The sequence below is a fragment of the Stegodyphus dumicola genome, chromosome 5 (assembly GCF_044657685.1).
Source record: "Stegodyphus dumicola isolate Sdum_Otavi_A_Nest chromosome 5, ASM4465768v1".
NCBI classification, from domain to species: Eukaryota; Metazoa; Arthropoda; class Arachnida; order Araneae; family Eresidae; genus Stegodyphus; species Stegodyphus dumicola.
Window position 1 is genome coordinate 128,226,922 of NC_140772.1, and position 19,343 is coordinate 128,246,264.

Consider the following 19,343-nt stretch of genomic DNA (forward strand, 5'->3'; position numbering starts at 1 on the left):
TATATATTTTTTAAATACAGTCTTATACAGTCTTAGTCTTATATTCTATGTGTGCCGATAGGGCACACGTAGAATATTTCTAAAATGTCGTGAAAACTTCTTGAGTTTCCAGTTCTTTTAATATATCAATTATTGCTGGATATTTTAAAAATGCATTGTTTTGAAATCCGATGAATGATTTATAATAATACTGCATTTCTTGAGAAATCTCTACCGATTTTTCGTGGACTAACAGATTTTTGAGAAGCCTTGGTTATGAAGTGTGAACACAAACATTAAACAATCTCTTCACAAAAAAGCACCGTCGTTACGATAAGGAAAATCACACTTTGCGAAGCGTATTTTACATGCTAAGGTCATCATTAAATCATTAGCATTAAGTCGTATTATTAAGTTAAAATATTAGCATTATCATTTCATTGAGCAAATTAAATTCTAGAAAAGTGCATTTATAACAAAATATTACTACCACGAGGTTAATGGAACACAAGGTTACTACCATCATGAAAATCTCCCCATTAGACGTAGAATACTTGACACTGAGTCACCAGCTACACTCCAAAGAGACTGCTCACTTCTCGCATCTCAAACAAAATCATTGTTAACTAAAAAAGCAAAACCGGGGAAGTATTTTAGCTGTATATGAAAAGAGGTTTCAAACAGGAAAAATAACTTTTTTCTAAACTCGGCCGACACGTAGGAAATTACTGTCTAGCCTTTGGAAGGCTTCACTTCAGGCATAATTGAGCAAGTAGAGAAATAAATATGCGCAGTTTGACTGAATGGAAAACAATTACAAAAAGATTTTTTATCTCGCATTGTAACTTTCCGCGCACTGATTATTGTGAAATTAACTACAATCCACCAATAATAATAGGAGGTCGAAATGATTCCTTGTGATGCTAAAATTGATTATTTACTGTTGTTATTTCGACATGTCATTCAGAGGAATTGATAATGGACTTTTTCTAATGACCCAGTCAACATCTCACAGTTGACAATTTACATCAGGAATACTATGGTTTATACTCGTAACTTTATTTATAAGGCAGCTCATGCTGTTTATCTCTTTAATTAACAAAAACATTTATAAAACATATGTATATATTTCGTGTATTTAGCTAAGGAAGAAAGAGCAGGTAAAACTAAAAATCTGAAAATATAGTCAGTGTTGGAATCTTCACCATCTCTAGCATCTTGTGAATTAATAAAGAAAAACTTCTTCTCTAGCTGTTGTTCTGAAAATCAAAATCAAATAAGAATTTTATTTATACAATGTGGAAAGATGATAATAAACTCATTTCTCATGTACAGAGCTACAGCACGATTTAGTTTTTGTTGTAACAATGACAGTAGATCAAGCTCAGAAATTAGAAAAAGGTGCTGTTGAAAATTTTTTCTGAGCAAAGGGGACCTACTAAATTGGAATATGTAAATTGTAGATGCTGTTAATAATAAATAAAAATCTTAAAGTTAAATTCAATGGTTTGTTTTTTACAACTGAATGTTGAAATATGCTATTATAATATCTTAATTCTATTTCCAGAAGGAAAAAAAAAACTGTACGCAAATACTTTCACTAGACTTCCGCCTTATTCTGCTCTATTAAATATGTACAACTACTACAACAGACAAACTTTCTTCCCATTCGCAACTTTGACGTGGGTTGAAAGTAAGCATGAATACATTAAATCTTTTCCCTTGTATTAACCTATTTTCATAACTAGTTACTAATTTACTTTTCGTGCTTAATTATTATTTTTGATGTCGAATTTATTAGCTGGGTGTTCAGTTCGCACATTGCTGGATTTTTCTAAATCATATATTTCCCTTTTCTTCACCTTGGCATTTTTAGACTAACGTAATAAATATATACAGTTTTTTGCTATTTTCTACTTTATTAATTAAACCTTTAAATTTTGTTTCAGTCATTCTGAAGTTACGTAAGAGTAGGCTCGTCAATTCACTCGCTATTAACGAATTAAATCTGACTTGTTATATTATTAGAATATTGTTATATTATCAAAATTATTTCGTGATTGACAAGATCAGAAATGCAGCTAATGGAATTGTACAGATATCGAAATCCTCAGAGACATACCTACTATTGTATTGTCCATTGATTATATTTATTTTCTTTTTATTCTTCACAAGAATTTTAACTTTAGCAGAAGTATATCGATATTTTTGGTCTTTATGTGGACATTACTGCGTGGTACTAGTTTTTAACATTCCCATAACTGCAATTTCCTAAGAATTTATTTCTATTTGTCATGCACTTGTTATGTTTATACATTACAGTTATAACTACTTTTATTTGCACAACTTTACTTTTTATGAATTGTCATCAGCATAAAAGGAAACTTCTGAATTTTAATTCAATCTTTTCGTTAATTTAAATTTAGAAACTAAATTTAAGTAAAAATCAAAATTGGAATTCTTTTATTTGTACATGGTACATTTTCTTAATTTGTAAAGCAGATTCTTATTTCTAACAATATAAATGCATCAATCCGACGTTCGAATTTGTAACATCTTGAGACGTACAAATGTTACGAGAGCAGAAATGATGAATTATCTGGGAAAGGAGTCACCAAGACAACAAAAAGTGACTTGAATACGGCAAAACACGCAGAATTATTGGCTAAAAGTAAGAACAGAACACAGAACTTTAAAAAGAAAACTGGTTCGTATTTATATTATACGTGGGGAAAACCACAAAAACATGAATACAACCAACCCATTCGCAGGGATCTGAAACCGAATAGCAACTACCACTGTTCCCTGGCCTCATCCATTTGACTGCTGCTGCGATACAACAGCAGATATGCTTTTAAATTAACAGTTATCAGAAAAAGCATGATGGCAGTGGCTATCTTCTCAAATTTCATAAATTGAATCATGATTATTCACTAGGCGAATATTATTTAGCTGAGAAAATATTAACCTTACAGATTTGTGATATACTGGACATAATAGGATACGAAAATGTCAATGAAGTTATTCTCCCTTCTTCCAACATGAGTTCGTGGTGTAACACTAGGCGCGTATTCGAGACGTCCAGGTTCGAGTCCCGGCGAGGACATTCCTCAATTTTCACGTCTCGTGCTTCAAAAATCCTAATGACTCTACAAAATTTTAGGATACTTCGAAACACCAGCTCCTCAAATTTTGCTCTTAATAGGTTCATTAAAAAAAGTTTAAAAAAAAAACTGTCAGTTATCTAAAACTTACGAACGACTGCAGTTTGTATAGTAGTGCATGAGTAAAAATAAAATATATGAAAGAAAACCTGCATCATCTGTTAAGCAGTTGCTTTGATTTTTCTTTGTAAAGTCTATAAAATGGGAGTTATTAGGTTCCACGACATTTTACAAGAAACGCTTGTTACTTCAGTTTTCATATCATTCGAACACTGTGATATCAATAAGCATATCACATGTTCTTAACAATTGTATGTTAAGATCAAATACTACAGAAGTTTTCGAAATCAGCACGTATAGGAGGTTAGCATCCGCGGCAACCAGGAACTGTGTCAGCGACCTCTCTTCCGATGACGAAGTCGACGGACCACTCGCGAAGATTGCCGATCATCGCCTAGGGCGGACTCGTAACGGACCTATCTAACTCGGGAACTGGAGCAAACAGCACAGCGGGGAAAAGGATTCTTTCATGGTCAATCAAATCGGAAGCGAAAAAATGGGCTTTAAAAACTGCTTTTTACTATTGCTTTGCGCTTCGTTTAGCTCTGATGGGTCAGTAGGGGAAAGTTTGAGGGGGGAGTCAATTCAGCTTTGTTTCATGTTGTTCTTTAAAATATGGGGCACAAATGTACCACCAAACACATGTTCGAAAATCAAAACGAGCATTCATTCTAAATTGGATCTTGAAGAACCAACAACATTGGCCTAAATCCGTGCCGGGCCGAATTCCTTAACTAAAAGGAAACGCAACTGGGGCAATGAGCCTTTGAAATATATTTTGTTGAACGAAAGATGATCGACACTACACAAATTCAGTCATAGAAGATCTATCATATAATCAATCATGAGAAGACCGAAGGCATTTCCCCCCCCCCCAACCGAAAACTAATATGAAGGCCTTTTTCTAAATATGAAAATACACGATTATGTGAGAACTCCCTATTTACAAGTATAATAGCAAAATGTATTATAATAAAATTAAAACAAAATGAATGAATCACTTGAATTAAACTTCCTGATCAGTGAAAAATTATCCATGTTGTCCAGTTACAGTGTTTCCTTAGCCTTATGTGGCGAACAAACAGTTGAAATATGGCTGTTGAAATACGGCATTTTAAAACTTAATTTTTAATTAGTTAAATCTATAAAAAAAGGTAATGTTTTTTACATATACATCTTAAATTTTGAGTTATAAAATTACATGTGTTGCACTAAATTAACTTCTGTTCTTTCATTCGACACTGAGATTTTTAAAGATGCTTAAAAAGACGAAATTCTCCTATCTTTTTGCTTTCCCTTTTCAGACAGATCATTCCCTATTGCATTACTTGTAATAGTGTCTTTGTGTGTAAATAGACTCATTTCTAGAGAGTTTCTCAGCTGAAAACAATGTAGTGTTAGCCAACTAAAAACAATGAATAACCTAAAATGAGGAAACCAACATTTCAAGCACAACTATTTTGATGCAGATTCATTTCTAGTGTTTCCAAGACCGACAGTTAGCCCTCCATCTTCATGAAGAAAAAAAAGAGGGGAGAAGACAAAGCCAAACTTTTTAAAATACAGACAGCATGACCGAAGGCTAGTTATAATATCGTGAAAAGCATTTTAAAAAAATTCATAAAAAATAAATTATCTAGCTATATCAAATTTCGAGAGGAGTAGCATTTGCTAAACTAAGTGAGGTTGAGAAGTATGTTTCTGCTAACTGTATAAATAGAGGGCGCTAATATAACGTAAAGTTGAGTGTTAATCTGGTACCTTTGAGATCTATTGTATAAACATATTCAGTAAATTCTTAAGTAATGTAAAATGTGTGTTTTGTGTGCAAAAATGTTTCTAACTGTGAAACATTCTAAAACTGTGTAAAAAATTGAAAAAAAAAATGTTAATTGTTAAGGTTTGTGAAAATAGATGTTGCAAACTACTAAGGATTGTAAAAAATCAAAAAAATATTTTTGAAATAAAGTTCGAAAAATTTTTTGAAGTAAAATTAATTAAATTTAATTTTAAGTTTGAAATTTAAAAAAATGTTTTTAATAAAGTAAAATTTTTTGTAATTGTCTGTATTTATTAAAACGGAATTTCTACAAGCTTAATCAAAACTTTACTAAATACTGGCCAAAAGTAAAGAAAATTAGAAAAAGATAAAAATCTTCACTCAATTCAGGCTATAATTGAGTCTTTTGAAAAGAGTTGGCCCTTCATTAGTAAAAGGAAAGAATCTAGTATTGATTATCTAGTATTGATCGTGATTACAATACTTCCTTTACTTCGTACAAGGAAGCAAAAAAGAGAAAAAAATTAAACATCAAATGTGATCAATATTTAGATGAATACTTAGCATCCGATATAAACAACCATTAAAGTTTTAGTTGGAATGAGATCCATACAGAATATTGATAAATTCATGTTTGAGAACTAAATTTCACATCGAACCTTACCAATCAAAGACAAATAATGTAAAATTTCTCTCCAAATTAACAGAAATTGCTCGATGAGAAACCTCTAGATCAGGTAACTGAATGAGTCGAAGCTGGTCTTTACAAGAGGTAAATTTTCTAGATTTAAAGTAGACACACATACAACTGGAAACCTCAGAAAAAATTGAAATATGTATCGCATCGCATAAATTTAAAACCGCATAAAAATAAATTGCACAAAAAAGACTTGATTGCGTAAAGAGGGGGGGGGGAACCGATCATTTAATACATTAAAAAAATTCTGTATATTCATTTTTTATAATTTTTATCCAAAAGTGCATTAGCCTTAGGGGCTATTAGTCTCGATACGGGATTTTGCGTCATCCACTATAAACAGCGATTCCTTTTTGAAATTGTTGACACCAAATATTATCTGCGTCTTGTATTATTAGCCCAAAGGAGCGTTAGCTCAGAAGGGTTGTTAATTTCGTTTTGGCATTTTGCGTTGGTTAACTGTAAAAGTCTGAATCACTTTTCAAATTGTTGCCACCAAATATTAGAGCCCTGCATTATATTTAAAGAAATTAAATAATGAAGAATCTGCATAAATGTAGGTATGTTTCTCGCATTGTGAAAAAAACAATGGTACCTTGAGACACCAAATTTTAAAAAATGTAGTCCTCCACTTGAATATGAGCATCTGGAAACGAAATTTGGAACTTTTTACATTACCTAATGGTCGCTCTGACTTTTAAATGTACCAGAAAATACCTAAAGGGAACACCACACATTTAATTAAAAAGGTGCACAGAATTTTACTCTGCAGAACAAATTTATCTCCTCCCCCCAAAAAAAAAGTCATAAATTTCAATAAAAATGTATTACATATAAAAAAATGTCAATGAAATGAGCAATATCCCTTAATAAAAATATTTATTAGCCTAATAAATAAATTAACCAACTTCCCGCTGCGTTCTCTCCACCTACGTCTAGTATCCAAGAGAAACATTAAATTTAAAAACTGCACAGAATTATCGCCCTCATTTTTTTCTAGTGGCAACAGTGTTGATGTCAAATTTTGAAAAAAATCGCTTCGAAGTGCAGCACCCTATGTAGCAAATTTCGTAGCCCTGGGACTATTAGCTTATGCACAGCACGAACGAAAAACACACACACAGACAGACAGACTCTTCCTTTTATTGTATGTAGAGATTTCATATTTTGTAAAACTAATGAATGACATAACTATTTCAAAGCGTTCCATTAACATCAACATGGCGTGCATCTACAAGCACGGATATTTTATGCGAGAGGTTTCTCTTTTTGCGATATTGCTATTAAATTGAATTTTTGTGGTTTAAATGCGAAGAACGTGATATAATATATAAAGATAATACACAAAACATTAAAAAAAAAAAAAAACGCTCTTTTGGACGTAATATAAAATCTAAAAGCTTTCAGATTTTAATTTTTTATAATATTTTTTAATTAAATAATGAAAAATCTGCATGCATGTATATATGTTCCTCGCATTTTGAAAAAACGACGTTACCTAATGCCATCAAATTTGAATAAGGTAGTCCTCCACCCGAACATGTGCTCCTGGAAGTTTGAATTCTGAACTTCTAATTTTTCAAAAATTATATTTCATATTTTGTAAAACTTGAATTAATTTTTGATTAACAAACTCAAGAATTTGAAAGCGAGCAGTGGCAACATAGCACGGAATAAAATACTTTTGTCTCCAACGCGCGAGACTGTGGAAAATTCTAAAGATATGCTGTTTTAACATATTTTGGGATTTTGCTGTTGAATCAAATTTTACGTGGCTTAAGTGTGAAGAACATTATATTTAATAAATAAACTTAACAAATAAAGTGTTAATAATAAAAAAACACACACACACACACAAAAAAAAAAAAAAAAAAAAAAAAAAAAAGATTGTGAAAGCCATCTTACTAAGAAAATTGAACGTTGATATGATGAAATGACAACAGACTGAAAGAAATAGAAATGTGTTATGCCAACACTTCACACTGCATCATTAATTTTAAACACATGCTGCTGTAATGCTTTTAAAATTTTTGAAATTTTTCTGTTGATTATACAGTGTTGGTGCGAAGAAAATGATTCCAAATAAGAAAGCTAAAACGACGAAAAGAAATAGGCTAACAAGAGGGACTGCAATAGCAGACTTTCAAGCAAGAGCGTAAAAAACTTTCATCGTTTTGGGCGATCTTAAAATCTGAAACCTATCAGACATTATTTTTTTTTTTTTTTTTTTTTTTTTACTATGAAGTCCGAATTTATTCTTGTGAATTTTATTTTTTTTTATTTAATTTAAATTTAATTTTAAAATTGGTTTATAGTGAATACAAACTAATAGGAGCCGGACTGCGTGAGATGCGGCTATAAATCGAATCTGAATTTTAATCTACTACATCAAACGTTAACATTTCAGCATAGATTAATAAGTCCTTCTCTGCTAATGTTCAAAAAATTCGATTTAACCGTCTGCTTAAATTTTACTTGCTTACTTACTTGTTTATTAAGAAATATACTGATTTTGCATTTCTTCTTAAACTATACACTCTTTAGATATTTATACGAATTGCGTATTCATGGCTTAAGGATGAAAGTTTGCCTAAAAATGAAAATCACGTCCATTTCTGCACATACGCTATTAATTCACAGATAATTTCATTAGCTATTACTATTCGAGGCAAATGAAATAAACAAATAAACTGAGATTCGTTTGGATTTCATGATCAAAATCCATCTTTGCTAGCAATAATTAGTATAGCATAAGAAATTAGAAATTTGGTTACACTTTGTCCAAGTCATTCATATTAAAAAGCAAATGTAAATTCAATTTCCTTTTTTTCTAAATGCACGCATTTTCATCTTTCTAGTTCTCAAATATTTACCCATGAATAAAATTAACCCTAATACACATTATGTAGCATTTTCCATCAGAGAAAAAGTATTTTCCGCAAACGTAAAAGCCTTCTTTCTGCAGCCTATTAGTGAGAACGAGCGAAGAAATGCTCATTCAAGGCAAATCTGACGCTCCTCAGGATCACGAAGAGCTAGTTACTACTTTACCATTGAAAATTGAGCTCGCTTTGTTTGCCATGTCCATTACCTATCTCGGCACGCACTTCCACGTTCAACAAACCGTTTATGATGCCGATCATCCTTTTGTTTCAGTTTCGAGAGCGTTCGTTATCATTCGAAATTAACGAAGCAGGTCACGTGATCGGATTTGATAATACGCAAGCACGTGCTTAGCGTGTGCTATGCTTCGTTATTACGTAATTTGTAGTTTAAAGAAGTTATATTTCCTTCTGTTAATGATGGATAAACGCTTTCTTGGTAAATGAGTAGTAGTAAGAGCTTTATAAATGTACTTCAAGCACACATAATGCAATCAGTAATTTTTTTTTTTTTTTCCAATGGTGGGCGCTTGCCTATGCCGGCATTGGTCACTCCTAAGGCCAGATGGGGTGGTCTCTTTATTATGTAGGCACCTAATAGGTGGGCCACCTTTGCCTCCTATGAAGGGACAAACACTTTTTACATCCATGCCTTCTCCAAGATTCAAACCCGTCCCTTCGGTATCGCAGCCAGGCTCCCCTAACCACTGTACCGTCTGGGTGGCTTCAATCAGTAAATAGTATCCAGGGTTTTAGTTGATTACTATTATATTTTTCTTTGGTTTACCAAAAAAGTATGAAGATATATTCTATAAAATTTTAATTAATTAAGTCACATTTTCCACAATCAATAAATTGTTAATAAAAACAAAAAAAAACATTGGTTAGATTTCAAGATAGCTATGCGAACCTGAAATTGAAAAATCACGAATATTCAGATTATGTTTCGCATAGAAATAACAAGATCTCGATCTCCTTCTCACGAAAAAATAACTTCATTTGTTTTCTGAAATGTCTTTTTATCTAAATTTATCATCAAAGCTGAATTTTGCGAATTATTAAAATTATATATGGCTGTTTTAGCGAAAGTCACTGTTCATAGTATAAAGTAACCGTTTGGAAATGGAAGCTGATTTCTAGGTCATTGACTTCGTTTTCCAGTCCTAATATGTTCGTGATTTGTACCTTTGCGAAATGGGAAAATTTTAAATTTGGAGATTCGAAAGTTATTTGTGGCGGCTAGCTGTACAGAAAAATAAGTAAGAGGTTTTTGAATTACATCTCTCAGTTCTCCCGGAGGGTTATTTATTGCATGGGCTGAGATTTGTACTCTGACAGTCTCAGTTCTGGAAGGGGTATAAAATGCTCGAACTTGGGTTCCTGGAACCTATGAGCGTGAGCTAAGGACCACAACTCAGTAAAATGAAGACCCATAGGGAAGATGGCATAAAAGCTCTTCATGATAGGTAATTTTGAAAATTTTAACGGCCAGTTTTTTTGTTCGACAGACTCCACACTCTTCGTAGTGTGTTGAAGAAAAAATTTTAATCCGCCTCCATGATGGACTGGAGGGCCCACGGTAAGCGATGTAGTGAAGGTATAAGACCTCTGAGTTTTGCGAGCCCACCCGAAACAAAGTGCACAGAAATGTGAGCCGTGTAGTGGAGCCAAGGAGAGCGTCCAGAAGATGTAACCTTACATTACATCGCTCAGTAAAACTCGATCAACTACTATGTCAGAGCTTAGGTAAGTATTTCCTGTGATCTGTGATAGTTAAATAATCCACTTTAGCAAAGAAGATTCATTAATGTTTCATTTAATTATTATTTTATATAAACTTCAAATATAAAAATTTAGGATTTTACATCATTTTGGCTTTTAATCAACTCTTGTATACTTATTTAAAGTAAGTACAATCACTTAAAGAAGTAGAATAAATTTCAAATATCATAAAAATAGCTATCAAAAATTAAAAATTTCACGCAAAATTCCAAACTACGGATTTTGAATTTAAAGTTACCGAATTATCTATGCCTCTGTTGCTATAAGTAGGTTGAATAAAATGCCCTGTCTGGACGGAAAGGACAGGGTTTTAGTTTCTTTACTTTCATATATTTACGTTACACTTAAACAAAACTTAACAAATTAAGAAACAATTAAATACAGTCTCGGAATTTGGCAAAAAGCCAATCATTTATAAAGTTACAAGATGTCTAAGCACAATGCTTTGTGCCAACAATTAATGTTAATATTTTAACTCGAAGGAAATACTTGTTCGTACCCTATCATAAAAGAAAATATGTAATATTTAAATGTATAACTTATTATACTTATTCTTTTAAAAAATTAAAAATTTCAGAATTTTTAATTCTTTAGTGAGAAAACTGGTAAGATCAGAAACGCGGTTTAATAGAATTACACATACCGCCTTCTCTACTAAAATCTTTGTGCGATTTCGATCTTCAATTTTTATTCATTTTGTTTTTTACTTTTATTTTATGAAAAAATGAAGTTTTTTTTACCTATAACTCACATATGTCTTTGCTTCAGCATTCATACTTTTGCAGTTTCATTGCAAATATTCCACTTTGTCTTGCATTTCACATTAAAAGAGCTTGCCTTTTATTATACATCTTACATTTTTATTCGCATGCTTTAGTTTTCCTGTTTTAAGATTTTAATCCCTATAGTTTGATAACTGAAGGTGGAGGTGGATGAAGGAATCTCACATTATTAAATATTTCATTTCAGTTTAAATAAGCAAATTTAAATCTTTAGATACATATATTTATATAAGTATATATTTTAGACGGCAATGCAGATGTATTTTTTTATTTATTGGCACATATTATAGACCGAAAACTTTTTTTCCAGCCTTATATTATAGCTTTCTGAATTTTAGAGTGTTTTAAAAATAGATACTGTTAGCAAAAAACGTCATTTTTTTAACACAGTTATGTTTTTTGGTGCAGTTGAATGCAATATGATTAAAAGGTTTGTGTCAATGCATCAGTGTGCACAATAAAATTCTGGCTTAGAATTGTATGAGAAGTTCCTTAATAAATAAAATGAAATTCCGAGCTCGAAACTGAAACTGAAAAAAAAAATTTATCCTATCATTCTCAAACATAAATTTTCCATGTGAAATAGATCGCAAACTAGATCTAGAATTCGAATGGTATAATTCACAATTCGGACATCATCCAAAAATAAATAAAATAATCCAAGGATATCCAGGTCCCAAAGAACGATTTTTCAAGCAGAGATCCGAATGATTTACTGGCAACAGCGAGAAATTTTTTCATGGATGAGGGATTTTGTTTTCTTCTCCCGGTATACTCTCACAGTTACTTTAAATAATTCTGAGAACACGATTGTCAACTATCGGCCATTTGCCGTGGATCTGTCTGTAAATACCCCTGTTCTCGTTTTTCGGACGCCTCCTAATAGGATCTAGATGTTCGTACGTGGTATCTACAGGTGTTTCAAATTCAGGGCAGTGCAGATCCGCAGTCGACGAACGGAATACAAAATAAGATGATGAGTTACGCTTATGGTCATTTTTTTAAATAAGCATATGCGGTTTGTGAATCTTAAAGCAATGTGTCCATAAATTAAGTAGCTCATAGTTATTTTAAAAATATGGGAATGCAATTGTTTTTTTCATCAGACTTTAGCGTACTTTATTATTCTCCATTCGAAGAAAATTCTTTTGATAGCTGAATACGAAAGGAGTGTAGATTACGTACATATAATTAAAACTTTCAAAGTACAAATGAATAGACATTTGTCTATTGTCAGAGTTAGAATTCATAAGATTTACTCAATTCAAATTTAGAGTTATAAATGATGATCAAAATGTCTTGCTAACTGACAAAGATAATCCTTATTATTTTTATAGTGGTATTTATTTTTATAATGGTATACCTTTTGAAGAAATATTAATTTTAACTAAATTTAAATTTCATGCAGTAATCTTTAATTTCTGGTAGTCTATTTCTTGAACTAGCAAGCCTATAAAAGGGCTTATTTTAAAAAGTCAGATGCAGTTCCTTTTTCTAATTTAAAACATTTTAAACTTTTTAAAAATATTTTTATATATTCTTTGGAACTTTAAAATGTTTGAAGTGTTAGACTATAATCTGAAATTTTCAAACTGCAACGTTTTTTCACAGTACGTCGCGTCTAAGCCATTATGTTTTAAAATCTTAAAAAATCCCTAACTTTTATTTTCATTTACTCTAAAATAATGGAAGCTTTTATCATTTTCCAGCGATGATAACTGCTTTAAATTTGTTAATTTCCCTATTTTCAGACAGATCTAATATCGTTAATATTTCAAGAAAAGAGTTTTAACCAGATTGATCAAATTGTTATGACTATGTCTTTGTTTATTCAAATTACATATTAGCAATCGGAAAAATGTGTAAATTCCTTACTCTTTAAAAAATGATCAAATTGTATTTGTGTTTTTGAAGGAATCTGAATATTATATTATTAAAATCAGAAATACACGCATAAAAGTGAAGTTTTGACAATTTCAGGGAAAGTTATTAATATTTTTCCACAATTTCTATTCCTCACAAATTGCGATACATTTTCCCCTTTTAATACAATTTCAAATTTAGGTTTCTGAGTAGACAAGATATAACATATTCATTGTTTTTTTCAAAGTGGGTGTATATATATATATATATATATATATATGAATATACGTCGACAGTCGACATTTTATTATAATTTCTAAATAGATTAGTCTACATAATTCTAATGAAATAAATATAAATAATATAAATTACTTAGAACTATACAAAATATTACACAATACTAAACAAAGTAATGATTTTATAGCTTTATCGAGTAGTGAAATGAACTCTCTAATCTCTCAGGCATTTATGATCAGTATGTTTAAAAGGGTCAATAAACATCTAAAATTGAAACACCGAATAAATTTAAAGCAATATTTTTGCGATTTCTTGAGCATTTTTAATAAACAAAAATAATGACTTAGCATTCTACTTACTTGTTAGAAGCAAATTTTATTATTTTCATCATTTTTGAATTTGTTACATTTTTTTTTCTTATTATTATCTTTTACATTTGAAGTAAAATCAATCCTAAACTGAATAGCTGACTCGATTTAAAAGGTCTTTGAGAATCCAAGATATTCTTTCATAAACAAAGATATTCATGGTTTTGCTACATGTATCACCAGATCTTCTGTCTGGTAGACAACTATTATTGCTGCCACAGCGATACCTTTAATACATACAAAACCGTTTATTATGAAGGAGGGAAAGACTGCCTTTTAGTGGCATGGAATAAAGAAGGTTAATGGTGAGTTTAAACACTGCTTTTGTACCGCATTCAAAAACCGTGCAAGATTTCTAAAGGAAATTTGTTACCTGTGCATGAAACTTTATGTCGGAATTTTACAAAACTAACATTAAAATTCCGAAGTATTCATAAAGAACCAGTTTCAGTCGGATTAGCGCATTTTGTCCACAATAATTTCTTTTTAAAATGGCAACATAAATTGAAACAACATGGAACTGAAGAAAAAAAAAATAGTTATTTAATGCTGAGCTGAAAATATTGACATGAAATGTTTTCGTTACAGAATAGTTTCAATTATAAGGCAGACTTTTGCATCATGAACTTCATACTCACACACACATACTATATATATATATATTTAATTATTAATTTTTCATTTATAAATAAAATGAATAAATTTCATTTGCAATGATTTTTGCTTTTCATTTGCAATGGTTATCTTCTAGAAAATAACCATTGCAAATGAAAAGCAAAAACCATTGCAAATGAAATTTATTAACTGTTAATTAAGAAGATTGAGATAAAACTATTAAAAATATGTAATAAATGTAGAGGAATTTAAATTTGTAATCGTAGTCATCAAAAACAAACAGTTTAAAAATAAAAATAGAAAAGTATATACATAAAAAAATTAAGTAAATTGTTGTTAATTCCCTGTAAAATGGCTGACTTATCAATGGAAATTAGTCCTACTTCATAGAATTTGGGAATGATCGTGATTCGTCTTCTTCGTATATCTGAATGAATTATTTTCAAATTGCGAAAAATCTAACATACAAAATTTAGAATTAAAATATCAACTTTCCAAATACGAAGAAAACTCCCTGACGCGATCAAAAAGAACATATTTACAGAAAAGGTTTTACTTCAAAAACTTATGATAAATATCTGGAGAAGTATCAACTAATAACTGGTAATGTGGTTATATATATGTATGTTATACACATATAAAGAACAATTGTCTAATTCTATGACGAATGGTAGAAACAATTCTTTGCACGTCCCTGCAACTTGTACTTAATTAAATATTTTTCTCTTTTAAATCCGTCATTTCATTATCTGTTTACTATTTTCGAGTAATTACAAATATTTTAAAATTTAAATAAACAAAATATTTTTACATTTAAATTACATACTTTTTATTGTGGATTCGGTAAGATTGCTTCAAATAAAAGACGTCTTACTGTCACAAAGCATCTGCTGAGACGAAGGATGTCTTTATGAAGAACGTTTTAACGGAAAGCGGTTTCATGTTATATATGTATTAATGGAATATTCATTGAATCTATGTAAAAGTACGGGAGAGAGATAAAACAACTAACCATAACCAAACTAATAAATAACCAATCTCGGCAAATGGCCTTGCCCCCTAGATTTGAATCTACCAGTGTTCAGCGAATTTACCAGTCAACTTACCAGTGTTCAGCGAATTTACCGCCCGACCGCTAAAAGGCCTATGAGGAAAGAGCTTGCATATTTAGGCAGCCTGACATGACAATTCTTACGAATCGGTATTAATAAAGCAGATATTTCATACTGTTTATGGATTTGCAAATATATACTCGTATTTAGTAGAATGTAACGAATTTCCATTAAACCGCCACCTATCCTGAACATCTAGCTTTAATATTTCGCTTAAGTGTAGAAATTAATTATTAATTATTCAAAGTCAACACAATGCGAATGGGAATAATTTCAAGCAGAATAAATTCTACGAGCTTAGTTTAAAACGTACTTGGCTAAAAACAATAATCCCAGAGTCGGGTTCTGATGAAAACAAAAACTTTATAAGTAGAGCAAACTTTAAAGAAATCATTTCGGGAAATTTGCAAAAGGCAATAACGCATACTGGTTTATTGCTTTTTATTCACATGAATTTCAATTACTGCGGATAAACTAATGAAACAAACATAAATTGTAAAATATAATAAATATTTCTTCAAATAAATAATCAGAAAACATCACATGTGATTAAAATGATAAATATATTGAATATTTGTAATTTCGATACTGTTTTGTGTCCTGGCGAATCGAGTAATCTTGTCGAATGAGATGTTTCAGCAGACAAAAATAACATATTCTAAACAGAATGGCCTCCATAAAAGTCTTTAGTTCCGAGAAACAAATAGCTGTCTTGTGCTTTGACGTAATACATTAAGAGAGGAGTTTGTTAATGAAGTATTTAATTTTTTATTTTCCTTAGTAAAATTTCAATAAATGTAATCGTCATATTTACAGAATACTAGCCGCTTACGCAGCCACGAAGAAATGCGCTTGCTGCTTTTAAATAATTTAGCTTGTTAATCAATGTATTCCAATCAAGTTAATCAATAAATTTGAAAGAAAAATTAATTACATACCACTTTGCCGAATTGCAACACACTGGCGAGTGGAAGATATAAGTACTTTATTTTTTGTAAGGGCAACACATTTCTTTTAAATAGATGAGATTTTTTTAAAGATATTTGAAAGACATTTATCTCACTCGTTTCTGAATGACGACATATTTCTTTTAAAACACTGAGTTTTCTGATTAAATTTTAAACATACATATCTTACGCATAATGAATGGCAACACATTGCTTTTAAAACGTTGTGTTTGTTAATTAACAAACAATAAATTATATTTTTAAAAAATCCGAAATTAAAAACTCCTACTTTTAAACTATGTTAAAGGTTCCCATGTTAAGGCACATGTTAAACATGCGTGTTCAAATGTGGTGGCTCTACAGGTGCCGCTTTTTTTCCGCAATGGGAGGAATATACATGCATACAGAGATATGTATTCTTCATTATTTTAATAGCAGAAGATGCTAATTTTCTAACCATAGAAATGATAACGATTACAGTGATTTCATTCCCGTTCTACCTGACATAAAATGCGTACGGCAGACTAAGTTATTTATTACTTTCCAATTCCTGCAAACGTATTATCGATAATATTTTGTAAATAATAACTATTTTAACATTCTAGAAGCATGTCGCGTACATTATGATTTCCCGGCATCAATTATTCTTTTGTCATTAACTCATGTTTCCCCCCCCCCAAGATTTCTTCCTATTTTTGGTCACTGTTTAAGTGACTGCAGAGAGCTGTTAAATAAAGTTTCGATACGTATTATTTTCCCTTTAATTAATATTTAACGCTCGATGTAGAATTTTATAACGCGTGTTAAATCTGCATAAAGATATAAATTAGGCATATGAGGATGGATTGAAAAAAATCAAAGCCTATATATATATACATTAACCATTGAAACAGGCTGAAAAATAAAGTACTTATTGCTTAAACCGAATGGAATAACTGCGAAATAATGTTAACAGTAAAAATACACTAAAATTCATATTCACAAAAAAAAAAAAAAAATGTAATATCATTATCGTTACAAAGCCAATTTAAGTTCTTTTGTTTAGAATTACAGAATTTTATATTGCCTCCTTCATAATCACAATTACGTGATGAAAATCTAGGTACTAAATTTAATTATTGGTTTTAAACAATGTGCACAAAGTATCGTTTCCAGTAAAACAGTTTTCGTTAATTTCCTAGTCGAAATATTTTTATGGTAGAAAATATAAAATAAACTGTTTACAATAATTTTAGCTTTTAAAAATATTTTTAATGCTTAAATATTTTTGAATTGGAGGATTCCGAGATCTTGACAAAATGCAGTATATATTTTTAAAAAAATTGAGCAGGATTGTAAAATAGCAAGACTTATTAGCAGAATGTTCTTCCGTTCCGTTGATTCACCACAAAGCGGAAAGATGTTACGTGAGTTCCAACTAAAAATAAATAATCATTTTATTACTACTTCTTAAACTTGTTTACCAATAATCAAAACAAAATTAATGTAATGGGAAATAACCATAACTTCAATTTAAAACACAATGCAGCAAAACCTTTTTCCGAAAATAATTTCCGTTGGACATGTAAAGATTAATAAATTAAAGATCACTATTTTCCCACCAGAGACGCAGTTTTATCAATAGTGTTTCACTTTTAGTAAATTTATTAACCATATGAACTTAGAGACTTAAGATATTGTAAACGTCTAACATAAAGGCTGATGACTTCAAACTCACCATATTCCTCTCTCCTCATGAGCTTGCTGATAATATGATGTTAAAACTAAGTAAACGACGAAAGCATGGTCCCAAAGGCACTATAGATCGCAGCACGAGGTCACATATGAACACTCATAGTCACATATTTGTAAACAGAAAGCTGTGTAGGCGACTGTTTCAGGGGCTATCCAGACGAGTCAAAGGCGGTGACCAGGTAAGCAGCTCACTTGTGAATGTACTGAGGTGATTCGAACGGCGCGAAAAAACTTGGTTACCGCTTGGAACTGCGAAACCGGCTCTGGAACGCACGTGACCACGCAGAAGCCTAGTTTCGGTTTCCGTCCGTCTAGTGCTAGCATTCGCTTCCCTTAGCCACTTTAAGAAGATTCGAATCGCTGTTCAGTGGCCAGTGCAGCTGTTATTTTCGAGGTCGAAGATGAGCTTTTTCACTTGTTTCTTACTTGGGGCGCAACAGTGACACATCTTATGTTAATTCAGTGTAGAATTGACCATATTGAATACATTTTACTCGATTCGTGAAATTTAAACTAATTCCTTTGATTCAACAGTAGTCAAAGTTTTCTACTAATTAATGATTTGGTGTTGCTCTTTTTCTAAAGATGAATAATAATGATGATGAATTAATTAATTAATAGACTAGCAGAAAAATAATTTTCAAATTTTCCTGAAATTTGCAAATTCATATATAGATGCGGTTGCATTTCTTCCTTATTTCAGAATTGATAGTTGTATGTATATTTCATACAATTATTCGTTTGGAAATATGTCACGTATTTATCTTCATGTAAAACGCTATTTTGTCGTATCCTTTATTCACACCATTTCATATTTAACCTGAATACTATTTTCGTTTGCTTATGCAGTTTTACGCTCTATCCAAAAGAAAAAAAAAATAATAATAATAATTGGAGAAGTACTGGAAGTGATAGGGAACCTAAGATCTTCCTCCGTTTTCAACTATACCGACAATAACATAGCTGTAGGAAAATCTTAAAAAGGTGGGGACTTAAGGTTTGTAAGTGGTAACGTTCTTTGAGAATTTTTCTTTTAAAAAAATTACGCACATATTCCATATATGCAAAATAATTTTCCCTTGATTCCTTGTGGAAACTTACTTGATAATCTTTTTGTTTTGTATTTGCTCTCATATATCCTTTATTTAAACAGTAAAATTATTTCTTCCCATCAACAGAAGCTTTTTCATTTAACCAACCAATTTTCATTTAACCAAGTAAATTATTGCTTAAAAGTATCATAATAGTCTCCTGTGTGAAATTTCACCGCAATTATCCACCCTCGATAAGACATGTATACTCAAGCCACTTCGAGAGTAAATGAAACTGACATTTTTATAG

General features: G+C 31.0%; 1 protein-coding gene across 1 annotated transcript in view; it reads right to left on the minus strand.

The window, feature by feature from the left end:
* The window catches only part of LOC118195448 (uncharacterized), a 61,445-nt gene extending 43,139 nt beyond the window's left edge, over nt 1-18,306 (minus strand). Inside the window, exon 1 of the mRNA XM_035366770.2 lies at nt 17,986-18,306. Coding sequence (XP_035222661.1) covers nt 17,986-18,004 — 19 coding nt within the window. The 5' untranslated portion in view covers nt 18,005-18,306. The remainder of the gene's footprint in view (nt 1-17,985) is intronic.
* Between the last annotated feature and the right edge of the window lie 1,037 nt (nt 18,307-19,343).